This window comes from Pelodiscus sinensis, chromosome 3, assembly GCF_052426305.1.
Source record: "Pelodiscus sinensis isolate ZL-2025 chromosome 3, ASM5242630v1, whole genome shotgun sequence".
Taxonomy (NCBI): Eukaryota; Metazoa; Chordata; order Testudines; family Trionychidae; genus Pelodiscus; species Pelodiscus sinensis.
In genome coordinates, this window is record NC_143054.1 from 79,190,196 (window position 1) to 79,204,051 (window position 13,856).

Genomic DNA, 13,856 nt, shown 5'->3' on the forward strand with positions numbered 1-13,856 from the left:
TGCTTTACATGCATGGCACTTTAGTAATATTGGTAGGAAAAAAACGACATGGATGGAAACCAGAAGGATCTGGCAATCCCGTGGGCAACGGTAAACAAAATGTTTCACGGGCTACACATAGAACCCTGATGGGCTGCATATAGCATGCAGGCTGCAGGTTATCTACCACTGATTTAGGATATTTTTGCCATCCTTGCTGGTTGTTAATAATATTATAATAATAAAAAACCTACCTCCTATATGGAGCTTTTCATCAGTAGATCTCAAAATGCTTTATAAAAGTGGTAACATTATTGCTGTAATCTCTTGTTGAAAACCACTCTTAGTTTTATTTTTTGTATAGTTTTATCAAAGTGTGTTTTTGTGTAAAGCTAATAGTTGTGTGCGCATGTGTGTGCAGATGTATATATCTTCTCAATGTTTAAAATCACTTCATCTTTCACATATTTCACTACAGGTAGGTAAAAATAAAAACAAAAAAGTCTTCAGATATGGCAATCTCATGTTGCTAGACGCACGCATTGTTTAATAAAATGTTCAACACATTTACAGTTCACTAATATTGTATACAAAATACTTCATAGCACATGTCCACACAATTAATTCCTCATGATTTATACAAGACAGCAATGTAATCTCTGTCTATACTTCACAGTTGTGTTTGAGTTTTTAAAAATGAAATAGCTATCTGTCTTGGATGGTTTAGACACAACAAATTCTGCATCTTGGCATGCAGTTAGACTAGATGACCTCTGCAGTCCCTTCTAACACTATGATTCTAACAAGAATTAAGAGATAAAAGTGTACACCACAAGATGATAAATAACACTGTCAATTTCTATATGTCTGCATTTTTGCCTTTAAAATGTGTTATCAAATGACTTTGAGGGAGGATGCTGATTGGATTACTGCAGTAATTGGAGATAAAATTGGTCTATAAGACATTCATAGTCATAGGTGCAGGAAGTAATGTTGTGGAGGGTGCTACAGTACTCCCAGGTTTTGGGCACCTTGGTTCTGTGCTGCTACTGTCCAGGGTCCTGTCTGCCAGCCCTGCCTCTCTGCTGCCCAGAATCCCAGCAGGTGGGCTCACTGAAGCCTGGGGGTTCTTCTGATGGCCACAGATCCTGCTCCGTTACTTGCCCCATGCCTGGGGGCTCTGCTGGGGTCTCACTTGGTTGCTGACCTTAAGGTCCTATCCTGTCACTAGTCCCAGGGTCCCAGCTGCTGGCCCCGCATGGTCCACCTACTAGGAGATAATGAGGAGGTTGGACAGGGTCTGGGGGTGGGGGGAAGAGGTGCAGCTCAATACCCCCACTCAAAAAACTGTTCCATTGTCACTGTTCATAGCTGATGTATTTCAATATTTATGCAGTTTGGTGCCATGTAATTTAAGAAACTCTGTAGCATTCAACATTTTTCATAGAGAACATACAATGCAGCATATCCATTCATGTTGTGTTAGGGCTTTTTTGTACTTAAGTGTGTAGTTGATATTTTCATTAATCATTCTTTAAGTCATTTAAAATGTCACAGTAAATAGAGATCTGAAATCTGTATCTGGAAACGTATGCTACACTTGGTGTATTAACATGTAACAGATGTTGGCCAAATAATAGATTATGTACCTCCTAAACTATTCACTAATGTAATAATTTCTGTCTTATGCATTGTTATAAAAGTTACACTTTAAAGCTCATTTTCTATCCTACAGGCATATGTATGCTATACAATACTTTGCCCATAAGAATATGTTTTGTGCAACACACAATATTTTTATGAACATGGTCAGAGTTAAAAGTTGTTATGATTTTTTTTAAATTGTGTTTATTGCAGTTATTCATAAATTTTGAAGAGAGCCTAAACTCAAAAGTTCCTTATTTTCAATGGTTGTGTTTTATGAATGGAATACAGGAACCTCAACAACATGTCAATGTCATTGTTTGTTTGGCTTTCCCTCTTCTTTTGAAAAAAATTATCGCCAATTTTGTTTGAAATGTGCATAGTATTTTTTCAAGTGTTATCACTTTATTATGAGGCGTTTTAGTGTGAGTACTGATATAAAACTGACAGTATATGTATGATGATGCTATACTTGAAAAAGAGATAAGATCTGAAACCAGTTGTGTGTTTAGATCAGTAATGGTCATGAGCAGCCAGCTACAAGTATATAGTCTTGGCATTATTATAATTATAAGGAGAGAATTGATGTAACATCAGTTCCTTAGACAATGTTGATAAATGCAAAGTAATGCACATTGTAAAACATAATATCAACTATCCATAGAAATTGATGGGGTCTAAATTAGCTGTACCACTCAAGAAAGATATCTGAAGTTATTGTGGATAGTTCTCTAAAAACTATGTGCAGCAGCAGTCAAAAAAGCAAACAGAATATTGGGAATCATTAAGAAAGGGATAGAAAATACGACAGAAACTGTCATATTACCTTTATATAATTCCATGATCTGTCCATATCTTGAGTACTGCATTCAGATGTGGTCACCAATATTCCCTCTAAATTTTTCTATCCATGTGTGAAATAAATTTTGTTATGTGAGCGAGTCATGTGCGGATGTGATTCACCAGTAGAACTGTGTGTTGCTAATCAGCCTGGCGGCATTTAAATCTCTCCTGAATGGCCACTCAAGCACACAGCTTACAGGCAACACTGATGGCCACCTCAACTAAAAACATATATATATTGGCATTGGAAAAGATTCAGAAAACGGTAACAAAAAATATTAGGGATTTGGAATGACTGTTGTATGAGGAGAGATTAATAAGACTGGTACTTTTCAGCTTGGAAAAGAAAAGACTAAGGGGGAATATTTGACAGAAGTCCATAAAATCATGGTTAGTGTGGAGAAGGTAAATAAGGATGTGTTATTTACTCCTTCTCAAAACACAATAAGTAGGGTTTACCCAATGAAATTAATAGGCAACAGGTATAAAACATCAGGGAAGTATTTTTTCCACATAAGACAAAGTCAACACTTATGGAACTCCTTGCCCCAGAGGGTGTTGTGAATGCCAAGATGATAACAGGATTTTAAAAATTTGGATAAATTAACAGAGGATAGGTCCATCAATGGCTATTAGCAGGGCTTGACAAACCGTGGCGAAATCCACTCGCCAGCCTTGCACTGCGCATGCGCCAGACCCGCATTGCACATGTGCGCGCCGCTGGTGAACAGGGCGACAGGCAGAAATCTACTCACTACAGGCGTCTATATACACTGATTTGCCGAGCCCTGGCTATTAGCCAGGATGGGTAGAGTGGTATTCATAGCCTCTGTTTGCCCTAAGCTGGGAAGGGCAACAGGGGGATGGATCATCAGATGATTTGCTGTGTGGCTTTTCGCTCTGGGATACCTGGCATTGGCCACTGTTGGAAGACAGGATACTGGGCTAGATGGATCTTTGGCCAGTTCAGTATGGCATTCTTATGTTCTTCATACTTGTGCAAAATTTAATCTGGATCTCTTCAACTGTTTGATTACAGTATTCTGCATGGTCTTATTATGACTAAATTTTGCCAGGCCTTCATTATCATCAACAGAGAAGCTGTTGCTCAGTCCAGTAGGACTGAGGCACAGTGCCTGAAGGAAAGTGGTGAGGCAGGAAATGGCCCCTTATTCTCAGCTTCTGAACTTCCAGCTAGCCAGGGACTGAGTATTTCTGATTGCCCCTTATCCTCTCCTCAGCTTCCTCAGCATATTTTAAACTCTGCCTGGGTTTTGAATAGTAACTATACCCATTTAGATGACTCTGTTATTTTAGTTTAGGGGTAGGGAACCTTTTTTCTACAAGGGGTCATTGACCCACAGAAAAAAATCAATTGTGGGCCACACTCACCCCCATGGAGGTGCGAGGAGACTTGTGACTTCCCCTGACAAAGGGAAAGCTACCATTCACAACTCCAGCCCTGCTGGGGGCAGCGAGACTTGGCGTGAGGCTAGAAATGAGGGCTTCAGAGTGTAGGAGGAGGCTCTGGAGTGGCACAGGGGGTTGCTGGTGCAAAAGTGGGGTAAGGGCTTCAGATGAAGATGCAGGTTCTAGGGTGGGATGCAGGAGGGGGCTCCAGGCTGGAGCCAAAGGGTTTGTAGTGGGATCAGGGATGGGGTAGAGAGTGGAGCTGTGAGGTCTGGGAGGGAGTTAGGGTGTGGAAGGAGGTTCTAACTTTGGGCAAGGGGTTTGAATGCAGGTTCCTGCCAGGTTGCACTTGGCTCAGGCATCTAAACTGGTCATTGGTGCAGCAGGGCTAAGGCAGGCTCCATATACCCTGGCTTCACATTGCTTTCAGAGATTAGTACCAGATTGCCCAGTGACTTTGCATGGTGTGAGCTGCCTGCCATCTCAGGCGCCACCCCCACAGATCCCATTGGCTGTTTCCCAACCAGTAGGAGCTGTGGAGGTGGGGCAGAGGAAGTATACGGATCTTTCCTAATCACTCCTCTGTCTAAGGGCTGCAGGGACATGTTAGCTGCTTCCAGGATCTGTGTGGAGCTGATGGAACTTTTTCTGGACTGGCAACCCTAGATTCCCCCCACTGTGGGGCGAGACAGTGCTTGTGCCTCCAGCCAGAGACTTGCTGACAGCCAGATGAAATTAATCAGTGGGTCAGATGCGACACGTGGGCCATAGGTTCCACACCCCTATTTTAATTAGTGTGTAAGAGCTGTGCTTTTTAAAGATTTAAGAAAATCAGAACAGCCATACTGGGTCAGACCAAAGCTCCATTTAGCCCAGTATGCTGTCTGCCGACAGTGGCCAATACCACAACAGGTAATCCTCATGTGATCCCTTCCCTGTCACCCACCTCCAGAGAAACAGAGGCTAGGGATACCATTCCTACCCATCCTGGTTAATAGTCATTGATAGACCTAATATCCATGAATCTAGCTATCTCTTTTTTGAACACTGTTAAAGTTCTAGCCTTCACCACATCCTCTGGCATGGAGTTTCACAGGTTGAACTGGCTGGCCTGTTTTAGTATCAGGAAATAGGTGTTCTCACTGGATCAGATTGGCCGAATCTGATGGAGTTTTTGCCTATATTAGTGTTGGGGAGGCATGATTGGGTGGATTAGAATAGGTCTGGAAAGTTTAATATTAGGAATGGTAAGACTGTTCAGCTTGTCACAACTTACAGTTGGTGTCCAATGTGGATAAAAGCTGGGGAAGGGGGGGGGGAGAGAAACTCTCAAGCAAATGAGACCAAGGATTTCACTGGTGAAAAGGGAAGATCTGATGTCTTCATAGATTGAGTCCCTCCTTTGTAAACCCCCACTATGTGGAGGGAGGGCGAGAGGACTGAGAATTGAGCTGAGTCTTCGGGACAGGCCAAGCAGAAGCTATCTCAAATTATTGGTTACATGTTGGCTTCCCTGTAACCAATCAGTGGATTAGTTCAGTGTCTGGTATGTGAGGATGGAGATAGCCATGTAAAGCCTCTACTAGTGTTACAGTCTGCCATTTAAATCCATCCTTGTGTCTGTTCATTTGCCTGCGTATCCTGGTCAATCTGGCCTTTCCTCTGTATCTGCTCCGTTAAGTCTTGTTCTTATTGGACCTTCTTATTTCATGTTGTAATGTTCCACCTCTTCCTTTTTGAACTTGACTAAGGCAACCTCATTTCCCTCAAATGTGTAGTTGGTAGCTGATTTAGGAACTTCTCATGATTTGGATTCCTGGCTTTACTGGCCATTAATCAGCTGCTCAAATACCTCCATGCTTTCTCTCACAGTGAACCTTGTACATGAGAAAAACGCCCTAATAAAATCCAAACTACTACTACATTCTCCTCCTTCAAGTCCAGTTTAAGACTGTCCTCTGCTGTGGTGCCTGCAAAACCTTACCTGCTGACCATGGCGAGGCAGACAATGAACTACAATTGCCCCTCTGTTCTTTCTTTTCCCTGCTGCTATACTCCCTACCACACCCCCAGATAAATAAAAGAATTAATACATGTAACTAACCATGCCGAGCCAGTTCTTCAAAGTCATTTGTTTTGTATATTCTGTATCTTCCTCTATTCTTTGTCTATGTGTATCTTCAGAGAATAAGGCATCCAGGATATAATTTTCTCTTCACTCTGTATAGTGCCCCATAAAACAGAGCCCCAATCCCAGTCTTTGGACACTAGCTAAATATAAATATTTACTGATAATGACATACCTGTTTTGGTTTCATATATGTTACTTTGACTTAGTGGATTTGTATTTAGGAGACTGCCAGGTTAAAAAATGAACTTGATCTGAGCTAATTTCCTTCATTTGAGCTTCTTAAAAATCTTTATCCCTCTACTTACCAGACTTTTGTGCTATATATTAGTATCATGACGTTTAAAAAACAGCGTGTCCTAAACATGAATGCCATAGCAAATAAATAATACAAGGGTTTAAAGCGGGGGAGGGGAGGACCTTTTTTGGATCGAGGGCTACTGACCCACAATAAAATCAGTCAGGGAGCCGCACACAAGGGAGAAGCTAAAAAACCCAACCAAAAAAACCCTGTGTCATGGCCCTCAACTCAGAAGGAGAAAGACACTCCTCACATTCTCCTTGCACACCACAAATTAGGGGGGCCCAACCCTGTAGATTTTGTGTGGTCTAGCTCTGCTGTGGGAGGGAGGGTTGGAGCGCCAATCCTGGGGAAGGCGCCTTAGGGGCTGGATGCAGGTAAGTCAGGGACCGCAGGTTCTCCACCCCTGGTTTAAAGAAAGGAAATTTATATTCAGTGTGTATTTAACAAGAAAGCATTTTAGAAATACTTGAGAAGCAAGAGGAAGACCAAGAACAGGCCCATTATTCAATGAGATGAGAAAGAAAAGACAGCTGTGGCCAAAGTATTAAATGTTTTTTTTTGTTTGTTTTCACCAAAAAGATTAGCAGTGATTGGAGAATTAATATAGTGAGCATAACTGTAAATGGGGCAGGATCTGAGACTAAAATAGGGAAAGAACAAGTTAAGAATGACTTAGACAAGTTAGGGGTCTTAAAGGAAATGATTGAAAAGACCTTTGATCCATTAGTTGCTATCACTGAGAACAGGATTGTTGGTCAGGATTGATCCCAGAGGACTGGAAAAGGGTAAATATTGTATCTTCCTATGAAAGGGGGAATAAGGACAATACAGGGAATACTTCGGCACCTGGAAAGATAACGGCACAATTAATCAGTTTGAAAGCACCTAAAGGAAAATAATGTGGTAAGTAACAGTCACTATAGACTTGTCAGGAACAAATAATGTCAGACCAACCTAACCTTGTTCTTTTAGAGGGTAATAAGTCTCGTGGATAGAAGGGAAGAAGTAGAGGTGATATGTCTATACTGTCTGACATGATCTGCTTCTGAGGGAAGGAAAGCCTTGATGTGCCTACTATAAGGAGAGTTCACAACTGGTTGGAAAAGTGCACATAGTTATCAGTAATCCACAGTCAAACTGAAGGGCATATCAAATGGGGTCCCACAGAAATCTGTCCTGGATCCAGTTCTTTTCAATGTCTTCATAAATGATTTGGATAATGGCAACGAGTACATCTGTAAAATTTGCAGACAATTCTAAGATGTGAGGGGTTGCAAGGACTTTGGAGGACATGATTAGAATTCAGAATGATTGGGACAAACGAGAAATGGTCTGAAATAAATAGGATGAAATTCAATAAGGCTAAATGCAAAGTAATCCACTTAGGAAGGCATAATCAATTGCACAACTGCAAAATGGGAAATAACTGCATAGGAAGAAGTAATGCAGAAAAGGATCTGGAAGTTACAGTGAATCACAAACTAAATATTAAATAAAAATATTGTATTTAATATTTTAATATATTTATGCTGTTCCAAAAAAAAAAGCAAACATAATTCTGGGATGAATTTTCAGGAATGTTATAAGCAAAATATGAGAAGGTATTCTTCCACACAACTTAGCACTAAAAGGAGTACCGTGTCCAGGTCTGCACAAAACACTTCAGAAAAGGTGTGGACAAGTTGGAAAAAGTCCAGGGGAGAGCAACAAAAATTATTAAAAGTCCAGAAAATATGACCTACCATTCAAGATTGGAAGGGAGGGAAAGGAGAAGGGAAGGGAAATATGATTGTTTTGTATTAGGGATGTGAAAGGTTAACACCCCTAACCAGTAACCAATGGGGTCTGGAGCAGCTCCCTGTCTCCTGCAGGCAGGGGGCTGCTCCAGCCCTGCAAGGGGCCTGCCATGGACAGGGGTTGCTCTTGTCCAGGTGTCCCGCAGGCAGAACTATGGACTGGGGAGGACATGCTAACAATCTTCAAAGGGTGACAAGTTGTTCTTAGGACACTGAGGACAGAATGAAAAAGTAAAAGGCTTGAATTACAGCACAGGAGATTGAGGTTAGATATTAGGAAGATCTTCCTAACTGTGAGGGCAGGTAAACGCTGGAACAGATTACATAGAGAGGTTGTAGAGCTATTCAAAGTGTAAAATAGTTCCAGTAGGCAGTTCTGAGTTTTATGGTCTCTTTTTTACTGCTGTCTACCAGCACCTGAGGCTGCACATTTTTTCTGTCCAGAGTCAGAAGCTTTTTCTCCCACTTATATGTTAATGAGTACACAATAACTCTCTATTTTTAACTTACTAATTGCATTTTCAGACTGTAATTGTATTTGTCCTTTGTATACATAAATACATAAACAAGTTCAAAATAAATTGTAAGGCTGATTAATTTTATGCATTTGAATTGGATGGGGTAAGAAGTCACAGTCCTTAAATACCTTCATTTTACAGAGAAATTGTTGGAAACCATAGGTAGTAGCAAAAGGCCACTAAGGTCTGATCTGAAGCTTTTATTTAGGGACAAAGTTCAGAGAAATCTAGCACAGGCAGGTGAAATCCGAAAGTTTAAAGCTCCATTTTACAAATGTAAACCAATAGTTAGGATTGTGGCTTTAACAATTAAGGACCAACAATCTGAGGACTACAGTTAAAGTTCTTTTGCTGCTGATTAGGATTTCTTGGTGGTGATTAGTGAGTATGAGAATGCAATCACATTTGTAGGGTTTAATCAGTCCGAAGATGGAGAAGTTAGTTATCCAAAGAGAAAGAAATTAAAACCTATAGTTCCTATTAGTTTTTTTTAATGTTAATAAAAGATTAAGGATAAAAGGCTGGGAAGTCTGTGACAATGTATTTAACAACATGTAGAGTCTGTAAAATTTAATATTTTTTTCCATATATCAAATTCATAAATAAAGCTTTACAGGCCTCTCTAAGGGGGAAGAAAAGGCCACAATTCATTTATATATATATTTATTTATTTTCTGTACTGTTCACTATTCGTACCTGTGACCAATACACATATTTTCATTTTCATACAATCACATGCTTATAGCCCTACCATGATTTTTACTTTCTCATATATGTAAATCTTAATCTTTTATAAATCTCAAATGTTTAAAACCCTCAATTCTGAATTTATACAATATTTCTAGTGCATATGTTCATTCTTTTTATAATACATACCAGTTACATTTCCTAATACTTAACACTTACAGCATTTCCCCCTAATAGAGCTCTTTGCAAAGTGTTAACTGTAACCTCACAACATTCCTGTGAGGTAGATAAGTCAATGTTATTCCCGGTTTACAAATATGGAAACAAAACTTGAGATTTGTTAAACTCCTTCAACAGTGGCAGTGTCTACTTTAGAGAAACCTGGAATGAAAATCTCTTTTGTCTCCTTTACACATCGGGGGGGAGGGGGGGGGAAGGAGGGAACTAGGTCTCTCCTTCAGTCACTTTGTCTCCCCACAGGGCATGGAATTCTACCACCATTTAAATTTGTCTTGCTTTGAGGTAAACTAACCACCTTGTGATTCCACACTATCCAGCTCCACCAGTGCAAGTGTGGATGGGAAGCACTGGTATTATATCCCCATGGTGCAAATAGGATTCCTGCTACCAACACACAGTGCATCAGTCACTGTTTTAAGTGTTCTGTCTCATCTATATTTTGCACTCTACTGCATGGGGGCAAGTATGTGCAATATACTGCAGATACTAGAAGTCATTTGTGTGCTGTTTTTGCCAATATCAGCTTCTTCCATGTTACTGTCCAGCGACCCATTCATTTATTTATATTGTTAATTTGTTTGGTAGTAGTAACAGCTAGATGCCCTAGTCCTATATCAGGGCCTCATTGTGCAAGGTCACACATGCAAATGCATACACATGTTTAAGCCCTAAAGAGCTTGCAATCTAATTAGCAGAAATCATAGAAAGATTTCTTATGACCATGTTTGCCAGCTAGACTGTGAACTCTTTGGTGCAGGGGTTACTCTTTTCTTCTTTGTATACAGTGCCTAGCAAAATGGGCCTGACGAAGAATTATATCTGCCATGACAGATGTGAGCACCAACCACTCCAAAGAGAAATATTTAATAAATGCCAAAAGGCTTCTAAAGAGGAAACCAGTATCTCTGTTCCAGACTTTAGACCTGTGCTTGTACCACTTGCTCAGTATAGCATAGTGACAAAGAACTCCCTATTGGATTGCTCCTGTTCTCCAGTCCCCTAAATTAATTCTGTGGTTCTCCACCCCTGCACATGAGCACAGCACAGAAAATGGAAACCCGCAAGATGTATAATTCATGTCCCTGAAGTGTACATGTTTTGTTGCCCTCCTGGTTTGATATTTCAGTTAGTCTGCTTGTTTGTGTTTCTAATACAGATATTTTCAGAATAGATTTTATGTGGTCCTATATCTGTCATTTTATATTTAATATCAATACACCAATTCGCTGTTCCAGTTTTTTCATATCTAAAAAAGATTTCTAAACTATGAACAATGGAGGCAAGCCATATATACAGGAAAAAAGTGAACAAACAAAAGGTTTGCAAATAAAGCACAACAAAGGTACTTTGTAGCTGTTATTGATAATTCATGATTCTCAACTCCATAAACTCCTTCTCTATACAGATGAAATCATAGGGATGATTAAAAGTAACTCATACCTTCTTCAGATAGGTCAATACCCCATTAGCCAAACAAGTCATGAATTATATTAGCAACAAATGCTAACATACTTCTGCCAACTTCAGCAGAGTTGCCCCTTTTTGACACATTTAATATTCAATTTTTGGGGCCCAGTGCGTACTACTGTTGGGAATAGAAATTGGTGATAGGTATTTTTATATTGCAGGGAGCAACTTTTTTTACTCATAAAACCAAGAGCAGTTTTTTCAGCCTCTACCCTGACATAAAAACCTCTTCTAAAGACAGCCATTGTGCTTTCTGCTGCTACGTCATGCTTTTTTTCTGGGTGTTCTCTTCCCATCTCTGCCACCTCCATCCCCACACACCTGGTCACAATACCCAGACGAACCTAGTGTAAGTTTCTGGGCAGACTCAGTCAGATTTTGCTTTAGATGTGTGCAGCAATCCTGTCTCAGGGAACTTAATCACACATCAGTTCGAAGGAGCTTTTAATGCAGCCTGTTACAAGGATTCACTCTGCTCATAACAGTAGTCTAAATAATCAGTCCTCATTCCTCATCAGCAAAGTGAAACTATTCAGAGCATCTTCTCTAGCCAATTGAACCATTGGTAGTTGAACTAGTGAAGTAACACCATTGTTAGAACCTATAGTGCAGTGTGAACAAACTAGCAGTGATGGTTCAGCTGCATGATTTGCTATTTGGTGATTGTGGTACAGTTTTGTTGTTGCTGTTTTGGTTTTTGGAGGGTGTAGTTGGTTTTTGTTTTCCTTCTCAGGCATTTTTAATATTTCTCTTTCCTGTGCTTTTAAGGTGGCCTTTTCACTTTTTTCCTTATTCTTATGCTTTATAAAAGGAGGAAGAAGCCTAAATCAAAATATGGCCAAGGAAATTACAAAGTGATGGCAAGACTCCCTATCTTCACAGTCCTGTCCTGTGAACGTTTTTTAATCAGTAACTCCTAGGAAAGCAGCACACTAATCAAAAAAGGATTGTTCCTAGATTAATAGTGAGGGTAGTTCTAAGGTTTCCTTTACATATTCCTTCTGCAATCTAGTCATTATAGACTAGATTTGACACTTCTATTAGTTATCTGCTTAAAATAATTTTGATCAATGGCCAGACCTAGTTGAACAGTCATAGATATACTTCATGAAAAGATTCTCATAAACATAGTGTGAAACAAGAGTGTTAACATAAGAGTGTAAAAGATTAATCTATTAATACAGGGGGAAGCTGAGGTACACAACAGTTTTATGTAGTTGATACTCTATTGATTTGTGGAATTCTGGGTAATAGCATTGAGCTGTCTGAAAAAAATCTGCTTCATTGTTCATTGTCTTGTTGAGTCAGGTTTATCTATTCAGATCTTCCTCGTAAAGATCTTTCTTTTCATGAGACTCCTGTGGTTGCTGGTTGTACAGTGCCCAAATGTGTTCTTGGTACTTGACAAAAAACAAAAACTGAAAAAGAAATCCCATCCCCAAACACATGGTCCCTGCCAAAGGGTGAAATACTGCCCCACTGAAGTTAATGGATGAGGATTGCTATTGAATTCTATGGGGCCAGGATTTCACCCACAGAGTATGCAAGCTGGTACTATTGGTTTTATGCTTTCTGCTCAAATAATTATGATAGTGGATGAGTTAGTGATCATTAATACATTATGGTTTTAAAATATGTTCTTTATTATGAATTGCATCAGTTGGGCATGAGAAAATAATTGGTCTATGGCAGTGTTTCACAAAGTGGTCCATGAAACCACTTTAAGAAACCTGCTAACTGGCTGATCCAGTGTGTTTACTTACCAGTTCTGAGGCCATGGAGCCCCACGGCTTCCATTGGCTCCAGTTCACCGTTTGCAGCCAAGGAGAGCTGCAGGAAGCAGCAGCCCAGCCAACGCCACTTCCCACGGCTCCTCTTGGCTGCAAATGGCAAACTGGAGCCAATGGGAGCTGCAAGGCTCTGTAGCCATGGAGCCGGTAAATAAATACACTGAAGCGGCCAGTCATCAGGTTTCTAAAAATGGTTTTGCAGACCATTTTGAGAAATACTGGTCTGTGGACAAAATTTAATTCTTTGTGTTCTGTGCTTCAGTCCTTGTCCCAACAAAACTTAGATTAGTTGGTGGGTTTAAAAACTGTATTGTCAAGTTAACTGTTTGTCAAGTTAAAAAAATTCTGTAATCTTGGTTGCACAAAAAAGATTGCTACAGATTAGTAGTTGTAGAGGACTTCTTTGTTTCCATACTATGTTCTGTTAGTATGATTTTAGTATCTTAGGTTTCTTTTTTCATAGACCTGCATTCCCTAATTTGAGTAAAGTAATCATTACATGTTTCGTTTCTTGTAGAAATACTGCAGCACAGTCCAACTTGATTCTGGAATAGACTATAGGAAACGGGTTCTTCCTGCAGCTGGGAAACTTTACTACCTGTAAGTTGATTTATTGTGGAATTTTTGTCCCGTCCCCCCCTCTTTTTGTTTTTTGTTTTTTTTGGGTTTTTTTTGTTCTTAATAGCCAACAACTTCCTCTAGGAGAAGAAAATGAATAAAACAATTAGCAGTATGTGACTTCTTCTCTTTGCCTTCTGATCCATTTTATAAGACAGACTGCTTTCCATTATGCCATGATGTTATCTTCATTAAACTATATTTTCAATATCTGCACTAGTTTCATTTACAGTGTGCAACAGAATCAAAACTAATTAGATTTTTGGGGAGGTGTGGTGTTTGGAGAATTGAAGTGACAGATGGTTAGAAAGTAATGAATATCCTCTTCTAGGAGAGTGTACAATTCACTTATAATAGAAGAACATCCGTATTGTATTAAAGTAATTAAGTATTTATTGAAATCTGACAAGGATTCATTTAATGTTGGGTGTT

General features: G+C 39.7%; 1 protein-coding gene across 3 annotated transcripts in view; it reads left to right on the forward strand.

Moving 5' to 3' along the window:
• Positions 1-13,856, forward strand: part of AFG1L (AFG1 like ATPase) — a 129,712-nt gene that overhangs the window by 65,489 nt on the left and 50,367 nt on the right. For all 3 annotated transcript variants that reach the window (XM_075923095.2, XM_075923093.2, XM_075923094.2), the window contains one exon: positions 13,324-13,406. In XM_075923095.2, coding sequence (XP_075779210.2) covers positions 13,324-13,406 — 83 coding nt within the window. The remainder of the gene's footprint in view (positions 1-13,323; positions 13,407-13,856) is intronic.